Source organism: Chroicocephalus ridibundus, chromosome 17, assembly GCF_963924245.1.
Source record: "Chroicocephalus ridibundus chromosome 17, bChrRid1.1, whole genome shotgun sequence".
Taxonomy (NCBI): domain Eukaryota; kingdom Metazoa; phylum Chordata; class Aves; order Charadriiformes; family Laridae; genus Chroicocephalus; species Chroicocephalus ridibundus.
Window position 1 is genome coordinate 2,327,602 of NC_086300.1, and position 26,386 is coordinate 2,353,987.

At 59.5% G+C, this 26,386-nt stretch overlaps 1 protein-coding gene across 2 annotated transcripts; it reads left to right on the forward strand.

Moving 5' to 3' along the window:
- The first annotated feature begins 1,081 nt into the window (after window positions 1-1,081).
- Window positions 1,082-25,027, forward strand: SOCS7 (suppressor of cytokine signaling 7). 2 transcript variants are annotated; one of them, XM_063354281.1, is made up of 10 exons: window positions 1,082-2,005; window positions 6,488-6,552; window positions 9,688-9,792; window positions 10,483-10,584; window positions 11,384-11,514; window positions 11,920-12,088; window positions 15,770-15,898; window positions 18,742-18,877; window positions 19,215-19,372; window positions 19,752-25,027. In XM_063354281.1, the coding sequence occupies exons 1-9, from the start codon at window positions 1,152-1,154 to the stop codon at window positions 19,333-19,335; spliced, it is 1,812 nt and encodes a 603-aa protein (XP_063210351.1). In that variant the 5' UTR covers window positions 1,082-1,151; the 3' UTR covers window positions 19,336-19,372; window positions 19,752-25,027. The 2 variants fall into 2 exon arrangements, with proteins under 2 accessions (XP_063210351.1, XP_063210352.1); XM_063354282.1 differs by lacking the exon at window positions 10,483-10,584.
- Window positions 25,028-26,386: the final 1,359 nt, after the last annotated feature.

A 26,386-nucleotide genomic window follows, 5' to 3' on the forward strand; every position in this document is an offset into this window, starting at 1 on the left:
CCCGCACCCCGGCCCCCTCGGGCTGCCCATGATGCAAGCGCATCCTGATGGGAAGCCATGGCAACGGGGCCGGGAATTTTCCTCCCGGCATCCCCCTCCCCGCGGCCCCCTCGGCAGCCGCGGGGGGGGGAAAGAAGGTCGCCTGCTGGTTCCCCGTATGGTCCGGGGCTTCAATCCCACAGTGCCCATCCCCCCCCGGCCACGGGGGGGGGAAATGGGGGGGGATGGCGCACACGCGGGATGTCCCTGTGGGGCTGAGGGTGGCGAGTGCGGTATGGGGGTGGCACAAGCACCGTCCCCATGGCAGGGCCTGATCCCCCCCCGCCTCCCCAAGCTGGGGGATGATGTCCTGGGTCCCACGCAGCACTGCCCTGCTCGCAGAGGGGAAACTGAGGCACAGGAGGCTGCTCAGATCATCGCCCCCCTCCCCAGGCCTAAGGAGCGGAGACCTCCCTCCTCACCAGCCTCCAGGCAGATGTGGGGAGAGCTGGTCCCCGTCCCCTCTCCCCCAGCGCGGCGTGCTGCCTGCGAGAGCCGTGCGACAGCCGTGCGAGGGCTGTGCAAGAGCTGCATCAGAGCCGTGCAAGTGCCGTGCGAGGGCTGCGCGAGGGCTGTGCAAGGGCTGTGCAAGAGCCGTGTGAGAGCTGTACAAGAGCTGCATGAGAGCTGTGCAAGAGCCGTGCAAGAGCCGTGCAAGAGCCGTATGAGGGCTGTGCAAGAGCTGCGCAGCGCTCGCAATAAGAGGGTGCCGGGCGCCCTTGCCTCACACGCGGGATGTTTCCCCTGCCACACCCCGCTGTCCCGGGGAGGTAGAATCCCCTGGGACACGTCCCCCCGGGCCCCCCGCTCCGTGTCCCCCCGGTCTCCCCCGCTCCGTGTCCCCCCGGTGCCGCCCGCGGCTCCACGTGGAGGGAAGGCGCGGGGCGCGGGGCGGGGGGGGGCGCGTAGGGGGCGTGGCTTCACCGATGGGCGTGGTTCCATCCAGCGGGGGCGTGGCTTGAGGGGCGAGGGGCGTGGCCTGCGGCGGAAGTTGGGGGGCGTGGCGGCGCGCGGCCGTCGCCGCGGAGGAGGGAGGGAGCCGCGGCGGCGGCGGCCGTGGGAGGGCGGCGGCGGCCCGGTGCGGCCCGGCCCGCCATGCGCCGGCCGTAGCCATGCAGCGAGCCGAGCTGCGGGAGGGGGAGGCGGCGGCGGCCGCCGCGGCCTCCTACCGGGTCCTCAGCCGCCTGCTGGGCTACGGGGCCGGGCCGGAGGCGGGCGCGGCGGGCGGCGGCGTTACCGGCGCGGCGGGCGCCGGGCCGTTGGGCCCCGCCGGCGGGCGGCTGCCGGCGGCGGCGGCGTTACCGGGGGGTTGCGGGGGCCTGCGGGGCCCGCGACCGCCGCCGCAGCTGATGGTGTTCCGCAACGCGGCGGAGGGGCGGCCCGGCGAAGAGGGCGGCCCGGCGGCGGGAGGCGGGGGCCCGGCGGGCGGCGGAGCCGAGCTGCTCTGCCCGCGGCACCGCTGCGCCCTGGAGCCCAAAGCGGCGGCGGGCGGGCTGGAGCTGCAGCTGGCGGCGCTGGGGCTGCGGCCGCCCGGGCTGGGGGCGAAGGGGCCGGCGGGCTGCCCCTGCCTCGGCCCGCCGCCGCCCGCCGGGCCCGCCGCCGAGGAGACCAGCGACGCCTTGCTGGTGCTGGAGGCGCTGGAGCCCGACGAGACCGGCAGCTGTTCCGAGGAGGAGCCCGGTTCCCCCGGCCGCGGAGCCGCCCGAGCCACCGGTAGAGGAGCCGCCGGTACCGGCCCCGCGCCGCCGCCCGCCGCCCCCGGGGGAGCCGGCCCCGGCGCCAGGAAGGGCTCGTTGAAGATCCGCCTCAGCCGCCTCTTCCGCACCAAGAGCTGCAGCGGCGGCTCGGCCACCGGGGACGCCGCCGGGGCCACCGCGGAGGGCCGGCGCACCGGGGAGCTGCCCGCCTCGGCCGGCAGCCTGACCGACGTCTGCGGGGCCCGTGGCCGGGAGCAGGAGGCGGGCAGGTACGGGGGGAGATGCGCGGCCCCGGGGGTGGTTTTGTGAGGGCCGGGACGGGGGTTGCGGGGAGCAGCCGCCCGCGCCGATGGCAGCCGGGAGAGCTTGGGGTTGTCACGGGTGTGAAAGCCGGGTGTGTGGTGGTGTGGCCCCGCAGCACCGGGGGTGAAGGGACACCGGTGCTGTGACGCCTTGCTGGGGGTGGAGGGTGACCGTGAGGTGTGGGTGCCATCCTGCAGACGGGCACCGTGGCCGTCCCTCAGCTCCGAGCTGGGCTCAGGCCTGTCCTGAGCAGCTGCCGAGGCCTCGTCTGTCGGCCAGCACAGCTGGAGCACAGCTGGAGCAGCAGACGGAGGAGGAACGCGACGCACCGGGCCCAGCATCCACAAAGGGCATGTGGAAAAGCATCCAGGAGCGGGACCGGTGGTGGTGGCTCGGAGGAGGTGCTGGAACCCGCGGTGCTGCGGGCATCGTCTGAGCGAGGAGCTGGTGTGTTTGGTGACACCGCACTGAGATCCGAGGCGCTGGTGTTTGCCTCTCTCTCTCCTGTGTCTTCCCAAATGATTTCCTGAGGTTTGCGGGCGCCGCAGTCGGGCTCTGGCCTGGGTGGTGGTGGGTGCTGCTGCGGGGGGCTCTGCTTTTCTGGTGCTTCATGCCAGGACGTGGCCGGAGGAAGCACTGGCAGCCGGAGGCTGGCTGGATCGTGTGTTAGAAAGGCTGGAGGGACAAATCCTAGGACCCGTTGGTGTGGGACCCTGTTCCTCAGCCCTGCTCCAGTGGTGCTGGCTCTCCTTGCCCTGCCCCAGCCTTGTGTTTCAGCAGAAGACACGAGCCGGGGAGGGTAAAGGGCTGCCCCGGCTCCGGTCGGGATGTGCCTCCTGTGCTCCAGAAACCACTTTGTGTAGCGTTTCCAGCAGCAGAACTGAAATCCCCGGTGGAGGAGGCAGGAGAGCCAGCCCGGGAGCAGCATCCAATAATTGAATGGACTCTGATTTCCCTGCGGGGTTAATTAACCTCGCGTACGGCTTTTGGGGTGTGTTGCCTCCTCAGTGTGGCTGAAGACTGTTGGTGGATGAGCAGGAAACTTTCTCCAGGCTTGCTCTGAAGATGCTGACCTTGGGTCAGGTGTGACCCGCAGCCCTGGCTTGGGGTGACAAAGCCACTTCAGCTGCCTAAAAGGCAGCCAGGCTGTGGCGGCGGCCAAAATTACCTCCCCTTTGAAGCTTCTGAGATGGGGCATCCTCAATTCCTGCGTCAGGTCCCAGCCCTGCAGCCGGTCGGGGTGTCCGAGTCCTCCCCGGAGCTCCTGTGCCCACAAGGGGCTTTGCCTTTGTGTGGGGGGTGATGAAGCAGGTTTATACAACGGCTTCATTCCCCGCAAATGACTAAATGGGCCTCAGATGGCGAGCCGAGTTGCCTGTAATGACATAATGTTTCGCTAATGGGCTTGTGGTTTATTCGGTCCTTGCACCGGAGGAGAGCGAGGAATCCTGGGGATCTCCCCGCGCCGGGATGGGGCGATGGAGCGTCGGCGGTCGTGTCTCAGCAGGCCAGGAGCAGAGAAGCCGCCGTGTCGCTGCCTGGGGAGTTCCGTGGTCACTTCTTGTGCTCCGGCGTCGCGCAACTCCACCGCGCTAATTATTTTAACAAAGGTTACTTCAAGGTGCCTGATGCAGCAACTCTTGTGGTTCAGGGACGACTTGGCTGCTTCCCGTTCCAGGAGTCCCCTCCTGCTGCCGAGGGCTGGATTCTTGGAACGGGATGGTTTTTTGCTCCCGTGCTGGTGGGCTGCGGGGGTGTTTGGTGCCAACGTCTCTCCTGCCAGGACACTGCGGTTGAGGGGATGGTTCCTGCTGGCCCCGGAGGTCTGGCCCCGCTCTCGTCGGCGAGGGCGAGCGGCTGGGGACACTGGGATGCCCGTTCTCTCGTGAGCAGGTTAGACGTGGTTTGGGCGTCCTGGGAAGTGAATATTTGGCCTCAGCAGAGGCTGTTTTTCTTTCCTTCTCCTTTCCGAGTGCTCTGGTCCCTCAGTTCAGAGATAACTAGTGCAGTAACTTCATTTTCTGCTGTGATTTTTGCCTTAATGCCACTCTAGCGAAGGCTGTTGGCTACTTTGCACCCGGCTGCGTTGGTTGACTGGGAGGGGAAAAAAGTCCACCTTTCCTTGGTTCTGCCAAGCGCTGGAGGTTGTTGGCCCCCAGCGTGTGGCCCCCATTAATACAGGATGGATCTGGTGTTCGCCGCGCGGTTGCCCGTGGCCGAGGACGTGGCCTCAGAGCAACTTTTGGGTTAATTCATGGCTCTTCTTGCTATTGAGCTCTTGTTCCTGCCTTGCAAGTGTCTGCGGGCTGGCGGGGAAGGATGCTCCCCTGCTCCGCGGTGGGTGTTATCTAGCCCAGCTCTTCTTTTAAACATGCTTAAGAAGCAGAATTCCAGGTGTTTGGAGTTCTGCCCAAGTTTCCCCATGGTGGTGCCGGTCCTGGAGGCGCAGCTTCACCTCCCGGCAGCGGTGAGGAAGGAAACCAAAACCCGCCCGGTTATCTAAAATCAATAGGTGGGCTCTGCTGAGCTGCAAGAGGCTGAAGAACTAAACGTGGAGAGACCAATGTGCGGCTTCTCACCCGGGGCCTGCGTGGTGGTGTTTCAAGGTTCTATCAGTGAAACCGCTCTTCTTTAGAAGCCCCCGGGTGAGACTTGCCTTGGTTTTAGCAGGGCAGTGCCTGGGATGCGTGAGGGAAATGCCGGCTGGGAAGGCGGTAACCACAGCTATTGCGCAACCGGTGGGTATCTCACCCTAAAAATCCTTATTTCCTGGAGTTCAGGGGGTTTCCCAGTTTTCCAGTGCAGGAATCCACGCGGAATCTGTCCACGGCGTTCCTGAAGGGCGATGTCCACCTTCGGCTTTCTTCAGGGCAGCGCTGACCCGGCGCAGCAGCGGTCAGGTACCGCTCACACGGAATCACTTCTCCGGGGGTTTCGGCATCGTTTGGATGCTGCGGAACTTGAGGGCAATGAGGGAGAATGGCAGGACGTTGTTTTGGTGGAGGCGGGGTTGGGAAGCGGAGGATTCAGTCCACGTGAAATCGTTTCCCGCTCTCGCCCCGCCGCTGCTGGCAGCCTGCTAGAGATGAGAACTCTCACAAATCGATGGCTGTAAAACGTTGGCGTGAAATGGAGCCGTTTTGGTAACGGCAAAATGCCAGCGATGCTCCTTTGCGCCTGGCTTGGTGGGTGGGAGCGGAGCTGAGACTCTCGTGCGAGGTTAGTTGGTGTTAGTCCAGAGGGCAGTTTTGTGTGCGAGTGTGTGGCTGAGAATCGGTGAATTGTTCTCCTTGGTGGGGGGGAGAGGAATCCAACCCTCGAGAGGCTTAAAATGAAAACCCTTCCAAACATTTCGGCGGCGTTTTATATATCAGGATGGCGCGGGTTCTTAGTGTCTTTATTTGCAGGCTTACGGTGGAAAGGTTTGTTCGCAGCTGCGTGAGGCAGTGATGTGTCGGGACACCACGGGGAGGTCGGGCTGTTTGGAGTCGCCTTGTCTCGCCCGGCGCAGACCGGCAGAGTGGTACGGTGGGTCGTACCGTGGGTGCTGGAAAGACCTCTGTCAAATCCGCAGCGCACCAGAGCTGTGTTTGTGCTCAGCTTTGTTCTTGGGGGTCCCCTCCCAGGTGGGAGTGAGTTTCTGGCACCGGGAACGCGTTTCTCTACTCACCCCAACCAACCGTGGATTCAAGTCCTTGGGGGGGGGGGGTGCCGTGCTCCGTGCCTCAGTTTACCTGCATTTTCTCTGCCTATATCTTGATAAAGCCTTTTAGTGGTGCAGCAGGGAAGGCGCTGGAGTGATGGTTTTGTGTGGGGAGAGCACAGGGCTGGCTGCAGCGTTGTTATAAAGCTGCTGGTCGGGACAGCAAGCTCCGTGGGAATTGCTGGTATCGCTGGGTTCTTACCAGAGATGCGTTTTCAGCTGTTTCCATCCATCTCGACAGCTCCGGGTTTAGCTCGCCTGCCCTTCACCTGCCTTTGGGAAGCCTTTGGGGAGATGGTGTCCTGCAAGCGCAGCGCGAGGGCATGCGATGCGCGCGCTGGAGGCGCAACCCCTAATTGCGCAGGGACCCAACCTGTTTGTCGAAGGCATTTGGCAATGCCCGATCCAGAGGAAGAGCGTGACGGCTGTTGTGAAACAGCTTCTTGGCTCCGGTTACCATACTTGCTTGGGGTTTTTCTTTCCAAAGACTTTATTAATTACCTAGTTAGAGATTTGCTTCGTAGCAGGACGGAGACCTAGCTTTACTGGTTGACTGCCCTACTTAGGCCACAGCACTGCTCTAGCAGTGGAATAAACAGGTGGCGTTGAGCTGTCTCGAGCTTCCGTAAAGAACGGGGAAGGTTCTCCTGGTTCGAGAAGGTCAAATGGTATTTTCTTCTGGTGGAACGCGCCGCGTCTCCTCATCTCTCCTAATGATGTTTTGTTTTTTTCTTTCTTCCAATAGGAAACACAGACTGACAAGAACTCAAAGTGCCTTTTCCCCGGTTGTGTTCAGCCCCCTCTTCACAGGTAAGGATTCGGAAGGTTTACAGCATGGCCTTTCATTTTTGCGATGAAGAGAGCGGTGTGTGCTTAACGATAGGCACTGAACGCTGCCTCCACGTGCAGCCCGGGGTCTCTGCGGAGGGTCCCTCTGTCCTGTTTGGCCTCAAACCCTGAACAAGAGGAGCTGTGGAGAACGTGCCTGTTGCACGTCAGCGTTTTGTAATTCCTCCTGTTGAAAGGCAAGTTTGAGTTGTGCTCTCAGAGAGGGAGGTCCTTCCTCCACCCAGGGCTGTTGGCATCCGAGGGGTTTGGAAAATCCCCTGTAGATCAAGTGCAGTTTGGTGTTCCCATCCCGGGGTTTGAGAAGGTCTAAGACCAAGCGGGACCGATGTTTGCGGCTCTGCTGCATGTCAGCTGGGGGAACTGAAAGCTCTTTTGTGGAGTGCTACCACCTTCTTCTGCGTGTTTCCCCCCTCTCCCCATGTCCTGCTGGTTTATGACCTTCCCTTTTCTACTGGGGGGGGGGAAGTTGGCTGGTTTATAAATGGTGGGAGGGGGAAGTCCTGCTCTGCTGGCGGCTGAAAGCTGCAGTACCGAAAAGCTCCTGGTCATGGTCATGTGCCTCTTGTGGCGTGGGCTTGCTGTCAGAACCGTCCTTGCCACAGGGCTGGGGGCTTCCTGGGGAGAATCCTGTCTCTAGAAGTGCAGGATTCACAATCTAAGGTCACAAGTGAGTATTTTTCAGCTGTGTGGGGGTTTTACGCGGCTTGTGATGAAGGTCGGGTTCAACATAAATTCATGTCGAGGGCCTTGCAGAGCAAAGGAGTCAAAGTGTGATGGTGTCGTGGTAGCTGTGTTGGGAAAAGCCGGTGGGTAGAGCTGAAAACCTCCTGCTGCTGCTGGTGTCGGTGTCTGAGAGTGTCTGGAGAGCTCGGGGGGTTTGTGTTCCGGAGTGGGCTGAAACCCTCTTTGGAGAGCAGCGGTGAGGTCTCGCTGAGAACTGGCTCAGCTCTCAGAGGAGTGACCTTCAAGGCAGAGCATTCGTTTGATTTGCCTGAAGTCAGGAATTGGAAGCTGCCGATCCGCTCCTTGGGGTTTCTTGCAGGAGTGGAGTCACTCGGGGGGGAGCTTGGCTGTGGTGGTGCTTCTTCCCTTCTCCATCCCTTCGGCCCGTGTCCTGGTAGCGGGTGGCACGCAGGGGACGTGCTCCACGCGACTGGCTTCCTCGGCGTCGTGTGCGTTTATGTAGCAAATCAAGGCCGGTGCGAGCCGAAGCTGCTTCTGCCGCTTTGTCAGCTGTTGCTAAGGGGAAGTTGTGGGTGTAAAAAGTGTAATTCTGTGTGCTGGGTTACGTGGATGTGTGCGCGGAGCCGCTTGTCCTCAGAAGAAACTACAGAGAAGAACCCGGAGTTGACAAGCTTTTGCTTTAAATTTGGGAGGTTGATTTGATGAATTGTTAGCTTATGCTACTAACCACTTTTAAAATTACTTATGTCAATTTTTGCCAGTTGGGGGAATAGTGGCAGCGCCCTCGTAGGAGGTTTTTCCTTGGCAGAAGACCATGGGAGTGTCCCCAAAGCGAATGTCTGGATTTTAACTGCTTTGGTTTGTTGGTGACTTCTCTGGTCTTACCGCAGGGGTCTCGGTTCCTTTAACGGCTGCTGTGTAGGGGATTTTCTGAGAGTGAGACCACCGAAGCGGGACAGAATTCAAATGCCTGGCCCAATTCGCGTGAGTTTTGTGGTGATTTGCTTTCGGGCTAGCGTGCGGGGCGAGCGGGGGACCTTTGGGAAGGCTGTTCCTCGCCTCTCGGAGGTGCCGGCTCCGTAAGTGCAGCGCTGCGTTGGGAAGGACTGGAGAGCTGGGTTCCCGCAGCCCCTCTTACTCTGGTCGTCTTCTGTTTTTCTTTGGACAGGACGAAGGCAGCCCAACGGCTTTATTTTTAGGGTGTGGAAATGAAAGAGTGGCTGTGGGCGCGCGTATGCGCTCACACCCATAAGTCCCCCAGGGAGAAGGGCCCTCGGATAATAACCGGCCCTAAAGACTCCTCTTAACGTGGCTTATTAATAGACAGGACGTTTAAAAGCAGAAGGAAGCCGAGTCAGTGCTGCCCTGTGCGATGGGCGGTGAATGCGTTGCCAGGTGCTTGCCCAGAGGTGGGTGACGCCGTGTGCCGCGTCCGGAGCAGGAGGAGGTCCCTGCCCACAGGAACCGAAATCTAAGGCAGCCACATCTCATTGTCCTTGAGACCGTGGTTCGGGATGGTTTGGTTGGTGTTGGTTCATCAGAGCCTGCTTAGACTGATTTTTTTTTTTTTTTTTTTTTTTTTTTTTTGGAAAAAAAGAATAATGCCTTGGCGGGTGGTAACGCCACGGAGGGTCTGTTTGGGATTTGGGTGTTTTCCTTTTGGCTCTGTGCCCGTCCGATGCTGATGCTTTGACCTTGATTTGGTGCTTCATTTCTCTCCCATGAATTTTACACCGATGTTAAGCTTTTCTGCTTTTAAGTTAAACATCGCAGTTTTTTGCGCCGTTGTTTTTCCCAAGCAGTATTCTGGATCCAAAGCCTTTAGGCTTCAGTGAATTCCAGTTATTTAATGTAAAAGCCTGTCCAGCTCCCACTTCTTAATTTTAAGAGCTGGTACCCTCGTGGCCTTTCGGGTAAGAGGTGTTTGGGTTTGATCGTCTAAGGCCTTGGTAGGCAAACTCAGACTGGCGTCAGTGGGAGCGTTACCTGAGGTGGGTGCCAGCGGGTGCCGCGCAAACCCACGAAACCATTTCCCAGGCATTATTCAACGTGCCGTCGCTTTGCACCATTGATGAGCTTTGCCTGATCGGTGAACGCGGTGCTGCAGAGGTCTCGCAGTGCCTTTTTCATCACCTCCTCCTGGTGCCGGACTCCGGGGTTCAGCCACGCGTGCTGGTATCTGTCATTCCCTTCTGGGGAAGGTCCTTGACCTTTGGGCTGCGCTCGCGGAATCGATCAATGTCCCAAAAGCGTCGCAGCAGGGAAACTCCATTTGAAAACAACTAATGAGATCGTCCTCCAAACCCCGTGGAGGTTCCTGCCCCTTCCCCTCTCCTCCCGCCTCCCCGCGCTCGGCCTCTGCGTGCCCCGGCGACGGTGCCGTACTAACGGTCTTGCTCCACCAACCTTCAGGTGAAACAGTGTCACTGGTGGACGTGGACATCTCTCAGCGAGGACTGACCTCCCCTCACCCTCCGACTCCGCCGCCGCCACCACGAAGAAGCCTCAGCCTGCTAGGTACCGTCCCGGAGAGCATCCTCTGCCGCGCGTCCCTGCGGGAGCGTAGGGGCTGCCAGTCTGCCCTCGCTGGGACAGAGGAGAAGCATCCCAAGTGTCCCCAGCAGTGGGCTCGCTGCCCGCTCCTCTGACCCCGGAGCGTCTCTGTCGCCCTGCCCCTGCAGAGGGTTTCTTGCTGTTTCTCTTGCATCAGCTGGGAGGGGAGGGAGGTGATGGAGCGCTGCGGGTGGGACATGATGTGCTGGTTTCATAGTGTTTCTCCTGCTTTTGGAAACTTTCCCCTCTTCCTACCCATCGCCCAGCAAGGCCAGTTCCCTTCGGGGCTCTCTGACTGGTGGGACTGGAGGCTGAGCTGCTCCGTGTCCTCCTCTGGAGGAGGCTCCTCTGAGCCGGAGCAGCTTAGGATGGGTAAAGTCAATCTTAAACTGCATGTCCTGTGTGCTGGGTCTGTGAAATCTCCTCTAAATGCCTGTCTTGTGCTGCAAACTGCGTGCATGGAGCGAGCTGGGCTGGAAAACGGCCTCCTTGGCTCTGTGCGTGAGGGGCCGAGCAGCCGCCCGCGCTCAGAAGCACGAGGAGGATGGGGAGCTGCTGGTGGGAAGCTCCGTCTTCTCCTCTCCTCGCTCAGGCTGTGCTCTCAGAGCTCGCTTTCCTGTTTTCTGAATCCCTCTTGCCTCTGTTCTCTCCTAGATGATATCAGTGGGACGCTGCCTACATCTGTCCTAGTGGGTCCGATGGGTTCCTCCCTGCAGTCTTTCCCTCTGCCTCCGCCTCCTCCGCCCCACGCCCCAGGTCAGCTGAGCTTTAGCAGCAAAGCTCTGCCTTTTCCCTTCAGGGATCTGGTCTTCGGGCTGTTTTTTCTTTATAAGCTTTAAGGCCGCACTTTGGGCTTTAACAGCAGCGGTGCTGCCAGCTTTGCCTGCTTGGGGACACGTTGTCCTGCGCTGCTGGGCGCTCGGGTACCGGCGCGTAGGCGCTGGTTTCCGTGTGATGTGGCTCTCGTTGCCCACGGTCGTTTTGCTGAAGCTTTCGATTGCACCAGCTTTATCCTCAGCTCAGCGTCTCCCGTTTTCTCGGGTTCCTCTGGGAGGAAACCCACCCCGGTGCTCGCTGTGTCCGATAAGGTGCCAGGGAAGAGCCGCGGGCGCAGGTTGAGCGCCGGAGCCCCGGCTGTGACAGCCAGCCTGGCGTGCGGTCCAGCTGAACGGCACACGAGGAGGTTTCTTGCGTTTTTTCCCTTTCGCTTTTGGTTTCCTTCAGGACGCAGAGGGTTTTAACTGCCCCTTTTTCAGGGCGTGTGTCCGTACCTTCCAGCCCGTGCCGCCTGGCGCTTCCCTCACCTTGCCTCCGCGCTAGCGTAAGGCGAAGGCACGGAATTAGTCACCTTGGAAGAGCCAGGCAGTGACTCCCGCTGTGTCCTTCACAAGGACATTGTCCTGCCATCGCTCAGCCTGGCTCCCTCCTCCGCGCCGCAGCTCTGTCCCTGCTGCCCTGACCCGCAGAGCCGTGCGAGGGGGGCGGACGGGGTGGTGCGTCCTCGGGGGGAGCTCCCCGCGGGTGACCGTGGCCCGGGCTGTCTCTCCCTCTGCAGACGCCTTCCCGCGGATCGTCCCCCTGAGACCCACGGAGGCGATGCCCGGCCAGCCCCCCCCGCACCTGCAGTGTCCGCTCTACCGCCCGGACTCCAGCAGCTTCGCAGCCAGCTTGCGAGAGCTGGAGAAGGTAACGGGGAGGGGGACGGCGGTGGCGGCAGCCGGAAGGGAAAGACTGTGGGTCCAGGCCCTGGTTTTGGGGACCGATCCTCCCTTTTACAGAGCTGGGAGGATAAGATTAGGATTGGACTGAAAAAAACCTCCTGCCTTTCTCCTAGTGAGGTCTCTGAGTCTGAAAAGGCATTTTGTTGTGCGTGGAAGGGGTGTTATAGTCTCAGCTGTTCTTTTTTCTGGATGGCAAGGGATGTGATGGTGTGTGCTCAGCCGGGAGCAGCGAGTCCCAACCATCCATATTCCTGGGTAGATACAACCAGGCACTTCCAATTTGGCGTTTAAAGGGAATTAACACGAAGTTCGGTTGCTGATTAAAGTCTTTTCTTGCTAGCATCTGCTGACGTTCTGTCTCTTTTCCTAGTGCGGGTGGTACTGGGGACCAATGAACTGGGAGGACGCGGAGATGAAGCTGAAGGGGAAGCCGGATGGATCCTTTCTGGTCCGAGACAGTTCTGACCCTCGTTACATCCTGAGCCTCAGCTTTCGGTCGCAGGGCATCACCCATCACACCAGGATGGAGCACTACAGAGGTAAGAGCCGCGGGCGGACCCAGGGATGCTGCTGACAGCGCAGGCCTGTGGCTGGGGACCAGCCCCATCGCGAGGTCCCAAACCAGTGCTCTGGGCACAGCGCGGGCAGAAGAGGGGGAGCAGCGGCAGCAATGTGTCCTCGCTCTTGCGTTGAGGTTCTGCAAGAGGCCTTAGAATCACAGAGTCACAGACTGGTAGGGGTCGGCAGGGACCTCTGGAGACCACCCAGTCCCACCCCCGGCCAGAGCAGGGTCACCCAGAGCAGGTGGCACAGGAACGCGGCCAGGCGGGGTCAGAATGTCTCCAGAGACGGAGACTCCCCCACCTCTCTGGGCAGCCTGTGCCAGGGCTCTGCCACCCTCACAGCAAAGAAGTTCCTCCTCCTGTTGAGATGGAACTTCCCAGGGGCAAGTTTGTGCCCGTTACCCCTTGTCCTGTCCCCGGGCACCACTGAGAAGAGCCTGGCCCCATCCTCCTGACACCCCCCCTTGAAGTATTTATAAGCGTTGATAAGATCCCCCCTCAGTCGTCTTTTTTCCAGAGTGAAGAGACCCAAATCCCTCAGCCTTTCTCCATCAGAGAGGTGTTCCAGTCCCCTCAGCATCTCGGTGGCCCTTTGCTGTCCCCTCTCCAGCAGTTCCCTGTCCTTCTGGAACCGGGGAGCCCAGCACTGGCCCCAGTGCTCCAGCTGGGGCCTCCCCAGGGCAGAGCAGAGGGGGAGGATGACCTCCCTCGGTAGGATAACCTCCACGAAGCTGCGTTTGACTTTGCTTCTTGTGCCTCAAGCAGCAGCTCCCCTTATAACTCTGGAAAACTGGGGAATACGAGCTCCCCGTGCCTGTCCTCGGGCCTGGCTTTGGAAAACTGGATTTGAAGAAAATGACGATGGCGAGGTCTTTGGGATCCTGTGTCGCTGAGACGTGATGTGCAGCAAGAGTCACCATTCCTGGCTGTCAGTGCTTCCCAAAACGAAGCTTGTTTCCTTGGGAAATGAGAACTGATCTCTTGATGTCACAGCTTGTCACCTTGCCGCCTTCTCCCCGTGTCCCGGGGCTGCTCGGTGGCGGGACCGGCTGCAGCCTGCGCCAGGCTGAGCCTTTAGCTCCACCGCGGGGTGTGTGTGTGTGGGGGTTATTCCGAGAACTCCTGGCACGCTGGGTGTGCCCTCTCTTTCCTGCAGCGCTCGCCCTCCTGCGCGAGCTGCTTCTCGCCTCGCCCACACGCTTTGTCCGCGTGTCTTCCCCTGTGGTTTTCTGCTCCGAAGCCCTGCACAGGCAGCTCCGGCCGAGCAAAACGCCCGAGAGCCTCAACGCGCGGGGGGAGAAGCTGCCCTGGGACCAGGGGGAAGCTTGAATAACAACTCCCCGTAGAGCCTTGTCATTAAATGTGCCTGCAAATAATGGCTTCCCGGCCCGCCTGCTGCAGAAAACAGTGGTTTGCAACCTTTTGCTCGCCTTTCTCGCCTTTTTGCCCTTGCCCCAGGGATGCCGCTGTTGTCTTCCTCCGCTCTCATTGTGGGGCTGAGAAACCTGGCGGCGCCTCTGCCCTTGAGCCCCTCTCGTGGAAAGATGCCCCAGCGTTCATCCTAGCCCATCGGGAACCGGTTCCCCTATCCGTTGTGTAAGGAGGAAGGATTTTCATCACCCCATCCTTATAGAAATTCCAAGAAGCTCTTGCAGCAGGAGGGAGTTGTGAGGCTGCTTGTCCAGCGGATGCTTTTCATCGTTGACTTCTGGAGCAAACTTCTCTTGCTGCTGGTCCCGTTTCTTGTTTTGGGGCCGGCATACGTCTATTCTGGGAGCTTCCGCAGCCAGGTGTCCTTCCCTTTCCTCAAGCCGTCCTCCTCGCCGCACGGGTTGCAGGTTGGTGCTGCCGCCTGCCCCGGAGCAGCAGTTCCAGCCGTGGTGCCGCGTCAAGGATCCCATTTTGGGTGGGCGTTGGGAGCCCTCCGCTCCCCCTGGGACCGGCTGCCGCGCGCTGAATGTGCTGCGGCAGCGGGGAAAACTGCAGACCTGAGCACTTCGATAAACCAATGAAGGTGACAAATGGCGAGGCTGGGGGAATGGTAGAGAGAGAGATGCCTGACCTTCACATTACAGGTAGAGGAGAGGAAGAAACCGGAATTTCTTTGTCTTATTTTAGGCGAGCTGGGGAGGCTGGTGTTTGTGCTTCGTCCTTTGCATCTGCAGCCGCTTTTAAGGGCTCGTTCAGATCCTTTCTTGTTCCTGAGCAGAATTACTTATTTTTGTGCTCGCTGATCCTGGGTGTTTCGCAGGTGCTAACCGAGATCGTTGCTTCCAAACTGGTCCGTGGCAGGGGCGAGAGGTTTCTTTTCCCAGTCAATCCTACCAGACCCAGCCGCGGGGAGAGGAGGTGTGTTGTAACTGTTGTGGGCTGCGTATAGCCCTTCTAGTGCTCGTTTCTGTCCACGCTGTAGAAATCCACGAGTGCTGGACACCCTACAGAGCTGCTGCCTCCAGTTTTCCTCTGACAGGTCGGTGCTGCGAGGGCTGGGATGCTGCTGGGGGAGCTGCTCCTCCAAAAACTCCCTGGTCTGGGATGTATTCCTACTGGATGCTCCCAGTTTGGCTACGCCTCCTTAGCATGAGGGCTTTACGTGGATGGCAGGGTGTTTTCCAAGTCTCTCCACTGCCTTTCTGGGTGATGGTGCTTGTGCAGAGGGTGCTGCCACACACCTCCCACTGGAATGTGCCCCCCCCTGCAGGCGTGAGCCTGGGTCTGGCTCCTGATGGGCTCCGTCCTAAGCCAAGCCCTTATTTTCTCATTTTGCTGCTCGTGGCAAAGCTCTGAGCTGTGTTGGCTCTTGCTGGAGCACTGACAAATCCACAGGTAGAAAGGGAGACACGGGGGGGGGGATGTTGGCAATTAAGGTGGGGGGAAGAGGGCTGTGTTCTGTCGAGGAAGGGGTGGCTGGTTGCGGCACAAAGGTCGTGAGACTGGTCTGACTCGAGGCGTACGCCAACCTGCGTAGAGATCTGCGAACAGGTTGGAGGACCTGCTTTCCCCCGTGCTGCCCGTCTCCGGTTTCGTTGTTTGCCACTCGAGCTCGATGCGTAGTCGTGTCGGGTGGCAGGAGCGGGGGGGACCGTGTCGGTGTAGCTTGGCCCTGGTTCTAGCTTGATGGTTATTTGAATTAAGGTGTTTGAAACAGCTGGCAAGAGCCCAGAGCGGCTCCTGTGCCTGCCCTGAAACGTGATCCTCTGGCAGAAGAGGCCTTTAGCACCTGGGTCACTGTTTTCACATACCTCTATGTGGGGGCTTAACCCTTTCTTCGGGAGAGCTGTAGATGGGACACCGCGGAGGAGCAGCAGTATCTGCTGATGCTCTCTGTCTTTGGGTAGTTTAAGTTTTAGACCTAGCAGTGGTTTGCGGGCTGTTTCCAAGTTCAGGCAAGCATGACTTGTGGCCGTGCTTGGGTTACGCCGGTCACGTTGTCCATTCTGTCTGTCTGTCTTCGGCTCTTGGAGGGCACTGGTTCCAGTGGAACAGCATCGCTGCAGGCTGGTGCCACTGGTGCTCCCTCCGAGTGCTCTGTCTCACCCCAGCTGTACAAGAAGTAGGTGTTTACCTGGTCTTTGAGAACATCAGACTCGTGCCTGACTTGTCTCCTCTTGCCACCGGTGCTCCTGTAACATCAAACCTTTTCTGTTCTCTTGGAAGGGACCTTCAGCCTGTGGTGCCATCCCAAGTTTGAAGACCGCTGCCAGTCTGTGGTGGAGTTCATCAAGAGAGCGATCATGCACTCCAAAAACGGGAAGTTTCTGTACTTCCTCCGATCCAGGGTTCCAGGTGAGTCTCCCGCTCTGAGTCTGGGGGATGTTTTGCTCCGCAATTAGCTGCTGGTGTGTCCCGGAGAGCCCGATGAATGTGGATTTGGTGGCCTGCATCCTTGCTCGCCCACTTCTCAGAAGGCAGATCTCTCACTCAGCAGCTGCACCACGTACTCGTGGTGGTGAGGAGACTTCCCAAAGCCTTCCTTCCAGGAGTATGGAAACGCAATACCATCTCACACTACGACAGAGCCGGTGACTGGAAAGCTACTCCCTCAACAAGCAATTACTTGGCTACTAAAACTCTGCCTTCTTCCCTCCCCCGGTCTCAGTACAGCTGTTCTTACGAACCGCTCCACGCTTTGTAGTTTCCCGGCTCTCCCTTAGCTGAGACCCACCGGGGGCTGTCGAGGGGGGAGGCATTAAGCCGAGCGTGTGGGAGCGTTTCCAAGTGTGAGCTCAAAGTGAGCCTCGAGCGATAGATCGTGTAGATTCGGGGTCCCTGGAGGGGGCGGCGATGCCAGAGCCCATCAGCGGGCAGGTGCTTGCAGGCCAGGAGGGAGTGCTGGGCAGGCTTTGTTGAAGCCTGTTGGATTGCGTGCCGTTGGGATTGCAGAGAGCTTGTTTCCCCGTCCATCAAACCCTGATTCCTTAAATGGGCTAAATCCAGGCAGGCAACTGGACCGGTATCTTCTGTATCTCTTTTTTTTTTTTTTTCCTGGTTTTCGCTCACCTGTTGAGGTGTACCAGAAAGCTAGCCAAAAAATCCAGTGTGAAAGGGAGGGAAGAGTCTGCCAAATCAACAAATATGCGCCTTATTTGTGAGACAGCAGCAGTGGGGACAGAATTTGGAGGTGGTGGGGGGTGAGCGGTGATGCTTTGAACCAAAGGGAGCAGGAATGGGAAGGCTACCGGGGTGAGACGGGTGGCAGGAGCGAGAGGAGTGTCAGGATTGCCGCGGCAAGTGAAATTATACTGAAATTTGCTCCTTACCCGTATTGCCGTCATGCCTGCAGGCCCCGACGGGGACAGTGACCTCTCCGTGGCACTGCGGCATGGAGAGGATTTGGCCCAAAGAGTTCCTGTGGAATTCTTGTTCCTCTTGTGGAAGAGGCCAGAGGGGAGGAGATGGGACCTTCCCTCCTCAGGGCTCCCGGCAGCGCTGGAGCCGCAGCCCGGATCCGTTCAGTGTTGCCCTCTGCTGCAGACACCGCCAATAGCTGGAAAACTGATTTATAACGTGGCCAGGCTTTGGGGAGGAGAGGGCTGCAAAGCTGGTTTTGCAACGTACCCAGCCTTCACAAAACCGTCTCAACCTAAAAAATCACTTGCCTTCCTGATCCCGAGATCTCTTCCCCTCGAGAATAGGGCTTGGAGGGCTTAGGAGTCCAGGCAAATACCTTGGAAAGGACTTGGTCTAGAAAAACATCACTGAAAAAGAAAATACGCCCCCCAAAAGAGAGCCGTGCACCTGCTGAGGAGTCCCTTGTCCCCCCCCGGTGCTGCTGGCCCCAGGTCCTGCACCTCCCCATCTGCGGCCAGCGATGGATGTGGGCACTTCTTAGAGCCGCTGCGCCTTGATCCTTTGGAAAATGAAGTCTCCCGCCGATGCCCGATTATTTTTATTTTATTAGCGGGAGAATATTTAGGATCTGCATCTCCCCAGTGTGCTCGTTAGCGCTGTTCTCTGGCTGAAACGCTAAGTGCTGCTCGGAGGAGGGGGCTATTTCCAGCTGGCATCTGGCTCCTGGCAGTGAGGCGCGTGGCCAGTGCGGCGTGTGGGGCTCGTGCTGTCCCCGCCGCCGCTGGCCGGGCTCCCAGAGGCCGATTCCTTTTCGGTAGGAGAATAAGGAAAGGAAGGGAAAGGGGGTGGTGGTGGCAGAATCCAGCCTTCAATTGATGGCTGTTCTTTGCTTGCTCAAAAGCTGGCTCACAGCTTCCTGGGCTGCCTGGAGCAGTTTTGAGCCCATCTTAGTGTGAAGAGCTTTCCCTTTTCTCCTTTCACTCCATTGCCCTCAGAGACAAGCCAGCAGGAGGGGGTTCGAGCGTAACTAGCTCTGAATCCTTCTGTAAAGACAGATAAAACCTTGCGCTGTGAACGAACCCAGCTCCCAAAGATCCTGCCGGGTGCTCCCGCCGACCCCTCGGTTCTGGGCGTTCGACTGTTGCTCTTAACTTTGGGGGAGGAGGAGGTTGTGGGGCCAGGGTGGTGGTGGTGCGGGGGGGGACGGGTGACTGGATGCAACTCTCTCTCAGGCCCGCGAGGTTGTTCCCTGCGTGGGGAGGTGGCTGGAGCGAAGCCGCCGCCGCCTCTGCCTTTGTGCCCGGCCTCGTGACCCCAAGAATGAGCAACTCTGGCGCAGCTTGAGCTGACCAAATCCCCCAGCTTTTTAACGCCTCGCTAGAACTACCCGAAGGGTTATGCAGAGCAAAGCCTACGTGCCGGTCATGCTGCTCGCCTTCTGCTTTGCCTTTCTCCTGCATCCTTTCAAAACCCAGTTGCTTCTCAGTATAAAGCGATGCATCCTCTACTAGCCCGGGGGGAGCGGGGCGGTTCGGAGCTTGCCGTGGCCCAGGGTCTGCTTTTCCACAGCCACCCCATCGCATCAGCTGCTGTTGCCTAGTTCGGAAGGCTGGGGATATTCTACAGCCGTAAGAGCATCGCCCCTGGAAGGTTTGGCTCCCCCGTCCCAAGTGTCTCTGGAAGCACTGGGCTCCTGGGGGCATCAGCCATCGGGTACAGCCGTGCTGAGAGCTCCCGTTCCCAAAAGCCAGCTCTTCCTTTCTGAATCAGTAGCGGTTCCTTTCTAATATAACACTTCTCTCCGATATTGCTTTTTTTTTTTTTTTTTTCCCCCAAAGGTCTTCCTCCAACGCCTGTCCAGCTCCTGTATCCAGTCTCCAGGTTCAGCAATGTCAAATCCCTCCAGCACCTTTGCCGCTTCCGGATCAGGCAGTTGGTCCGAATCGACCACATCCCTGAGCTCCCGCTGCCCAAGTGAGTCTCGAGCACCGGCCTGGGGACCCGGCTCTCGCGTTTCCTCCTTCACCCTGGCCGCAGCAGGCGATGCGAAGGCGTCTCTATCTGCAGCGAGGGCTCGGGGGGGGCGTAGTTGACTTTTTCCGCCTTGGGACGGCGAGATAAATGCCCTGTGGTGCGTAGGGATGCCTGCGGGAGCGGTGACCCGCTGGGGTGTTACCTGCCGGTGCCACAGCCTGTTCCCGCTGGAGGTGACGCCGCTGGGTGGGTTGGGGGAGAGGTTCCGCTTTATCCTTCGCGGAGGTCGGTGTGGTTGTGGCTCAGGGTTAAAACTTCTGCCCCGTGCCTTCCCCAGGCCCCTGATCTCCTACATCCGCAAGTTCTACTACTACGACCCGCAGGAGGAGGTGTACCTGTCGCTGAAGGAAGCCCAGCTCATCTCCAAACAGAAGCAGGAGACCGAATCCTCCACGTAGCGAGGCTGCCTCGCCCGGCTTGTTGCTGTCACTGATGGTACGTGGGTGCTGCGGCTCCGTGCACCGTCCCGGGGCGGGGGTCAAACGTAAATCGCTTTGTTCCCTCTGATTCCAAAAAAAAAAAAAAAAAAAACCAACCAAAAAAAACAAAAAAACAAAACACCTAAACAAACAAAAAAACCAACAAAAAAATCCCACAAAACCCTCCCGAAGAAGCGGTGGCTGTTCACTCCGTGGTTTTTCCCATCTCCCCGCTTTCCCTGGGGAGGGGAACACGGCTTCCGCTGCTTTCTCCTGCCTAGTTGTGCCCACACAAGCCCGTGCCCGCTCTCCTGCCAAAGCGGCTGCAGTCCGGGGCAGATCCTGCCGCAGCGAGCGGGCCGTTTGATCCCTCTCCCTTCTCTCTTCCCCGTTAGGAATTTGGTTGTTGCCATCCTGTACCCGAGTCAGGCTGTGGTGGGGAGGAGGCACGGGACGGGGACGCCTGCTTCTGCGCCGCCGCTTCTGCTCTCCAGCTCTTTTGTACAGAGAAGAGGGTTCCAGACTCCGAAGAAGCACAGCGGAACGGGAACGAGAGCCTCGGCTCCTGGCGGAGGCGGAGGGGCTCGGAGGCAGCTGAGCCCAGCTCGCGGACTCCTTTGCAGAACAAAGAATGTCACGGCACTATTTCCAATTTTTTGAAAGTTTTATTTTTGATGTCGTCATTTTTTTTTTTTTGGTTTACTTTTTTTTTGGTTTATTATTTTCAGCATGAGAAATAACTGTCTTTATGATCAGCTGAATTTTAGTATCCTCCCTTGGAAACCTCCAGGTGGGGAGTGAGAGAGAGAGAGAAGGGGACTCTCTGGGAAGATCATCTGCTCCAGGCGTTATGGCAGGACTCTTCTTTGGCCCTCTCCAGAGGGGAAGCAGCCGGAGAGCTGCTTGGAGGCAGACGGAGCCAGAATCCCATGCAGCTATGTGGAATAACCTCTGGGAACACGGAGCTCTGCCCCGCGGCAGCTGTGTGGTTCCCCTGCTTTTCTAGGATTTGGGAGAAGAGGAGCGAACCTACTCTTGGGCAGCCGAGCTTTGCAGCTGGATTTGCAGGGTTGGTCCTGTATGATTTTTAGGGATTCCTTCCAAGGAAGGAAAAGAGCACGTGAGCCATTGGGATGTCCTGGAGCCTTCTGCCAAAGGGAACGGTTCCTGCCGCGCTGGGGCGCGAGGGCTGCTCCGAGGAGGAGGCGTTTTTCCCTTAGCAAACACTGGAAGATGTCGCTGAAGCCCCGTGAGAAGCAGAAGGAAGGTGGCAAAGCTGTTGCCGTACCTGGTGCAGCAGTCCCTGGACCAAAGGTACTCGCTGCAGCGATGTCGGTCTCGCAGAGCCGTGGGACCTGCACTTTTGGCCTTTCTCTGGCTGCGTCCAGAAGCTGTGAATGAAGTGGTTTTCTGTAGAGCTGTGAAGGATCCTGACCAGGAGCCGCTGGGGCATTAAGAGGCATCTTTGGGGTGACTTGGAGCAAGAAATGGATAACTGAGGGTTCTTCTGGAATGGCATCCGCTCTCTTCGAGCTTGCTTGCTGCTTCCTCCTCTTCCTGGGATGTCCATGGAAGCACCAGCAGTTCAGAAACAGTAAAGCCAAGAGAGCAGGTAGCTCTCGCTGCGTTTCGGGGCTTGGCACTGGCTGAAATAACTCCCCACACCCCTTCGGATCCTGATCTGCTCTTTCGTCCGCTGCAGCAACCACAAAGGGGTTGGGGAAGCTTAAAGTTGGCCCGAAGTGACGCTGAGAAGTCTGGAGAAGCATCTTTCCTCCTGTATTTAGGCGAGCGATTGTTCCTGTGCTCTCAGCCCGGGGGAAGGAAATGCTCCGTCCTGCAAGTGTGGTCTGAAGAGTGCGTGACCCGGGTCTCCGGGTGGGAGATGGGTCCCCGCCGAGCTGGCTGCTGTCACTCGGGAGCTGCTGGGACTCTGGTCTTGCCCTGCAGAGCGATCTGTGTCCTGGAACGGGACACAGTCGCGTGGATCTTAAAGCAGCCTGGAGAAAACTCCGGTTGTCTGCCTCTGCCAAGCGACGCTACGAAGGGTGCTAACAAATCCCGCTCCCCCTCTCTCCGCCGCCACCTCTGGCCTCAGTTTTGGTCTTGGAGAAAAAGTATGTTTTTTTTTTAAAAAGGGTTTGGCTTCCAAGTGAAACTAATAACTAAGCTTCAAAATCTGTAGAAATACCTCATGGGACGCTACTCACTACTGACTTTGCGTTGTCGGGGCAGTGGTTATCGGGACGGGGGAGCTGCCCCAAGACGTGCTGAACAGCATATCCTGACCCTTGGTGACACTGGGGCTAATCCAGTCTACAGCTGCCACGTCCCCTCTGTGCGGGGACCGGCGTCCGTCCCTCCGCAGCCGCGTCCCTCCCCCCCGTCCCCCTCGGCCGCAGACCTACGGCTCGCACCGAGTTATCAGCGGAGCCTGCGAATAAATGCAGCTGCTTCCATTAAAACGCACAGCACGTGGAGCGCATGTCGGCGCGGGGGGACGCAAAAAGCATCTGTACTTGTGCAGGTGACACTCGAAGATCGGCTCACCTGGCCCCGCTGCGTCCCGGCTCTCCACAGGCTGAGGATTGGAATCTTCCAACTTATCTCTATGCTGGAAAGGAAAACCTTCCCGAGAGCCAAGCCGGGGCTGACGCCTGGAGTGTCCAGCTCCGTGCCAGCCGGGAACGGTGCGCCCGGTGCGCGTGTCTCCTCTCGAGCTTCTCTCCACAAAGAGACCCCGGAGGCGAGGACGCGACGGCGGGGGCTGGTGCGTGTGGATAGGCGATGGCCTGCGGGATGTGTGAAATGGGGGAAGCTGTGAGTCTCCCCTTGCCAGAGCCGGGGAGAAGCCGGTCCTCTCCCGAGCATCGCGGCAATAACAGCGTTTCCCCTCCTTCCTTCCCCGTTCTGGGATGGAGAGGTGCGGGTTAGATGGGGCAGGGAGGGAGAGCATCCGAGCGGGTGAGCAGAGCGGGGAGAACTGGTGCTGGCCGGGCACTGGGAATGGGTGCAGAGCCCGTCCTGCCCATGCTGGGCTTGCCTGGGGTGAAAACACACAACCTGCCCTGGGGTGGGTCTGGAGAGTCCGTCCTGCACCTCTCCGTCCCCCCCATGGACCTCCCTGTGTCCCCCCCGGAGCTCCTCGTGGCATTCGGAGCTGTTGAAGAAGCGGCCAGACTTTAGGGGCAATACTTGAATTACATGAATTTGGTCAGTCGTCGCTGTCCTTGGGAGGGTTTCTCCCAACCTGCTGCTGCTTCTGCTGTTACTTGAACCCCCTGCACGTCGGGGGCCGCCCTCCCCACGCGGAAGCCAGCAGCAAGGCTTGGGCTCTGTCCGCAGCAGCCGAAATGAGGATGGAAACGTTCTCTGGGGTGTCGGGGAGGGGACGGTGGGACGCCGGCGTGTCCCGCTGATGCGCGCGGCGTCACCCGTAGCCGCACGAGACCCACCTGCCCCCCGGGAGCGGTGGGGACGGCTCTGCCATGGGGGCGGCAGATGCTCTTCATCCTCCCCGGGGCCCTGCTCCTCCTCTCCTCGCTCCAAGGCAGGCGGGGGGGCAGACGGTGGCTGGTGGTGCTGGACAAGATCCCACCCTTCGCTGGGGTTAACGGCCCTCCCTTGAAATCCATTTAAAATAAAGCTATTCCTAGAGCTCCTTTACATCTCGGTGTAAAGGGAGGGAGGGACCTGACCTGCTGTTGGGGCATGGAGAAGGGGCAGAGGTTTTGTTTCCAGGCTGGATGTGAGCGGAGCGGGCTCTGCCGAGGGGGCGATGGGCTTCGCGGACACGGGTGACGTCTCAAAGAGGTGGCTCCGTCCTGTCTTGCCGTTGGATCCCCGTCCCAGTTTGGGGAGGGACACCTCATGGTTGTGTCCTAGCTGGAATGTTTGGGTGTTCGGGTTTTTTTTTTGTTTCTTTTTTTTTTTTTTTTTTTTTGTAGGCTGGTTCTGGAGGTTGCTCTCATCCTGCTGATTTGGGGAAAAATTTTTACAGCCTCCTCTGTCCGACCTTGAATTCTGCAGAGGTTGGTGCCGTCCTCCCCCCTCCATCAGGGACCGGAGGCAGACGAACGATGAAACGGACCATAAAAACTACCAAAGCGCAGAAAGTACACACGGAAAAGGTGCTTTTTCAGCAGGATGGGTGCAGCCCTCGGACGGGTGTCGTACCCGGGTATGGGGGTGGCAGATCCCCGGGGACACGGTTTGCTGGAGCCGCCCGCTCTGCGCGGGGACCCCCTCCTCTCCCTCCGCCTCTTTCGAGGCCGGGGGGGGGAAAGGACCTGGTTTGCTCCCGATAAGCCAGGACGGTTTTCTCACATGGAAATTTTCAGCTCAGCGTCAACTTCCTTGGGGCTAGAGGAAGGGGAGGGAAAAAATTCATCCTGAGCTTGGTGTTTGAGACCTGCTCGCGGGAACCAGCTGAGCCGCTCGCGCGAGAGGGAACGGGGGGGGGTCTGGAAGCAGCAGGCCCCTGGCGCTGACGCATCTGGCCAGTTTTTAAACCCTAAAAGTGTTTTTAATGGGGACCTGTGTCGCCCTGCGTGTGCCTGAGGGAGCGCGGGGGTGCTGGGAGGGGTGCCCCGGCCGGGCAGGCTCTGGTCGGCGCCAAAGTCTCGTCGGGGAGCGTTTTGGGGAGAAAAGGGCTGGTTTGCCAAAGGAAGGATCTTCTGCTCCCACTCGGCCGGGAACTGGCCCTTGTCCTTCGCTCTTGGCACTTCCATCTGCCCTCGGGATGGTTTCACCCTTAGCATTGACCCCCCCCAGCCCCCCTCGCCTTCAGGGATGGGGGGGATTTATCAGCCCCCCCTGCAGCGCTCCCCTCGCTCCCCAGCCAGAGTCTTCCAGGTGAGACGGGGCAGGCGGGACCCCCCTCCCCACCATCCCCCGGGATCTGGGGGGTCCCGGCGCCGCTGCCTCCCACCGTGCCTCCAGCTGAAAAGCACAACCGGTGCCCCCCCACCCCCAAAACCACCACCACCCCCACCCCCCCCCCCAGTTCACTGCTGGGCAGCGAGTAACACTGGATCCGGACTTGCTTTTAGAGGAGGCAGGAGCAGATCTCGGCAGCTCCTCGCGCTGCTCCTCGCCAGGACTGTCGAACCGCCCTTTGGTAGAAACGCAGCTTTGCTTCGTTTTATCTTTTTTTTTTTTTTTCTTTTCTTTTTTTTTTTTTTTTTTTTGGTGTGTGCTTAATTTATTAAAATAGTTGCTGTATAATTTATTTTCATAAACTATATTAAAAAGTTACTAAATGGTAAAAACAGACTTGCAGGCCAATCTTTCAGAAGGAGAAAAAAAAAAAAGATGATGATGATGATGATGATTTTTTTTTGATATAAACAAACAAATGCACTTTTGGGTGTGTTTGGTTATTTTTGGGGGTGGGGAGGGGGAGCCTGGCTGTACCTGTGGGTTTGTCTGTATATATTGTATTAATAGGCATGTTTGGCCTCTCGTGTGGGGACGTTAGTGACTGCTGCAGGTCCTGGGGGGGAAGCTGGCGTGAAGCTCCCTTTTATTTTTATTTTTATTTTTTTTTCTTTTGTAAGCCGTCAGTGAGGGAGAGCTGACTTCTGTGTTTGTAACCCATTTCTAGCGTCGTTTTGACCCATGGTTTGGGTTTGGGTTTTGGTTTTTTTTGTTTGGGTTTTTTGTTTTTTGGTTTTTGGTTTTTTTTGTTGGAGGGGGGTGGGAAGGGCAGAGAGCGGGGGTTTGAAATAAAATCATTGGAAATTGTTGTATGTGCCGTGTGTTGGCTTCAGTCTGCAGATGCTGAACCTCCCCCCGCCCCCCCCAGGGGTTTGGAGTCTGACCTGGGGAGGGGGGGGGGGTGTGGGGTGTGTGCTTTGCCCCCCGCTTCCAGCATCCCTGTAAGGAGATGGGGATGCGGGAGCCTGGGATGGGCACACGGGAGGTGGGCACCAGGGGGATGGGCACCCCCAGGTCCGCCTCCTGCCCCCCAGCTTGGCCGTGGCCCCCTCCCCAGCCCCTTCCCCGGCTGCGGGAGCCACGTGCGGTGCTTCCCCCCCCCCCCCCCCCTCCGCCGAGGCGCTTTGAACGCCCCCGAGTTTGGCAGATCAAAGGCTGCGGAGCGACAGAATGGGGCTGAAGCGGGTGGCACGCAGCCCCCCCCCCCCCCCCGCGGGGGGCTCCCAGCCCTGGGGGGGCTGCATCCCCCCTCCTCCTCCTCCTCCTCCTCCATCACCGGCTGTGGGGCAGCGAGGGGGTGTCGGGGGGGGGGGGGGGCAGTGGGGCTGGGGACCCCCCCCCCCCCCCCGCCGTGGTGTTGCCCCCCGGCGGCGGCCCCGCTCTCTGCCCCGGTGCCCCCGGGCGCGGTCCCGGTGCCCAGGACAGGGCTCTGCGTGGGGACAAAGGCCCCATTGACGGGGCCAGACGGACACTCCAGGCGGGATCCGGCATCTGGGGCCTCCTGGGAATTTTTTCCTTGGCTGCTGCGAGGCCTGGGGCGGGGGTGGGGGGGGGGGGGGGGGGGGGGGGGCTGGAGCCGGGATGCCCGAGGGCCCCCCCCCTCCGTCGCCCGCCTGCAGGCAGGATGCTGCGGGCAGAGGAGGGGCGGTTTTGGGGGTTTGGGGCAGGGACGGTGACACCCCGGGACTCGCCCTCGACAAAGAGGGTGCCCCAGGGTGCGGGGAGCCCCGGGGCGGGGACGGGGCCCCCCCTCGCTGCCCCCCACGGCCCCATAAAGCCCCTTTGTCCGGCCGCCTCCCAGCCGCCCCGGAGAAGCCCCAACATGGCTGCGCTGCGCAGAGCTTATTTTTAACATCTCATTAGCATCAGAAAGCAGCAAATTTCCCCCCCCCCGCCTCCCCGGCGAGGTTCCGAGCCCCCAGACAAAAGGCGCTTTCTTCCCACCCGCGCTCCCCGCTCGCCTTCCCCCCCCCCCGCCCCCAGCCCCAGGGGTGCAGGATGGGGCCCCCCGGGACCCCCCCCCCCAGCCCGATGGGTCCCCAGGGCCAGTGCGGTGCGGTGGCCCCGGTGTGCGGGGGGACCCGGGGGGGGG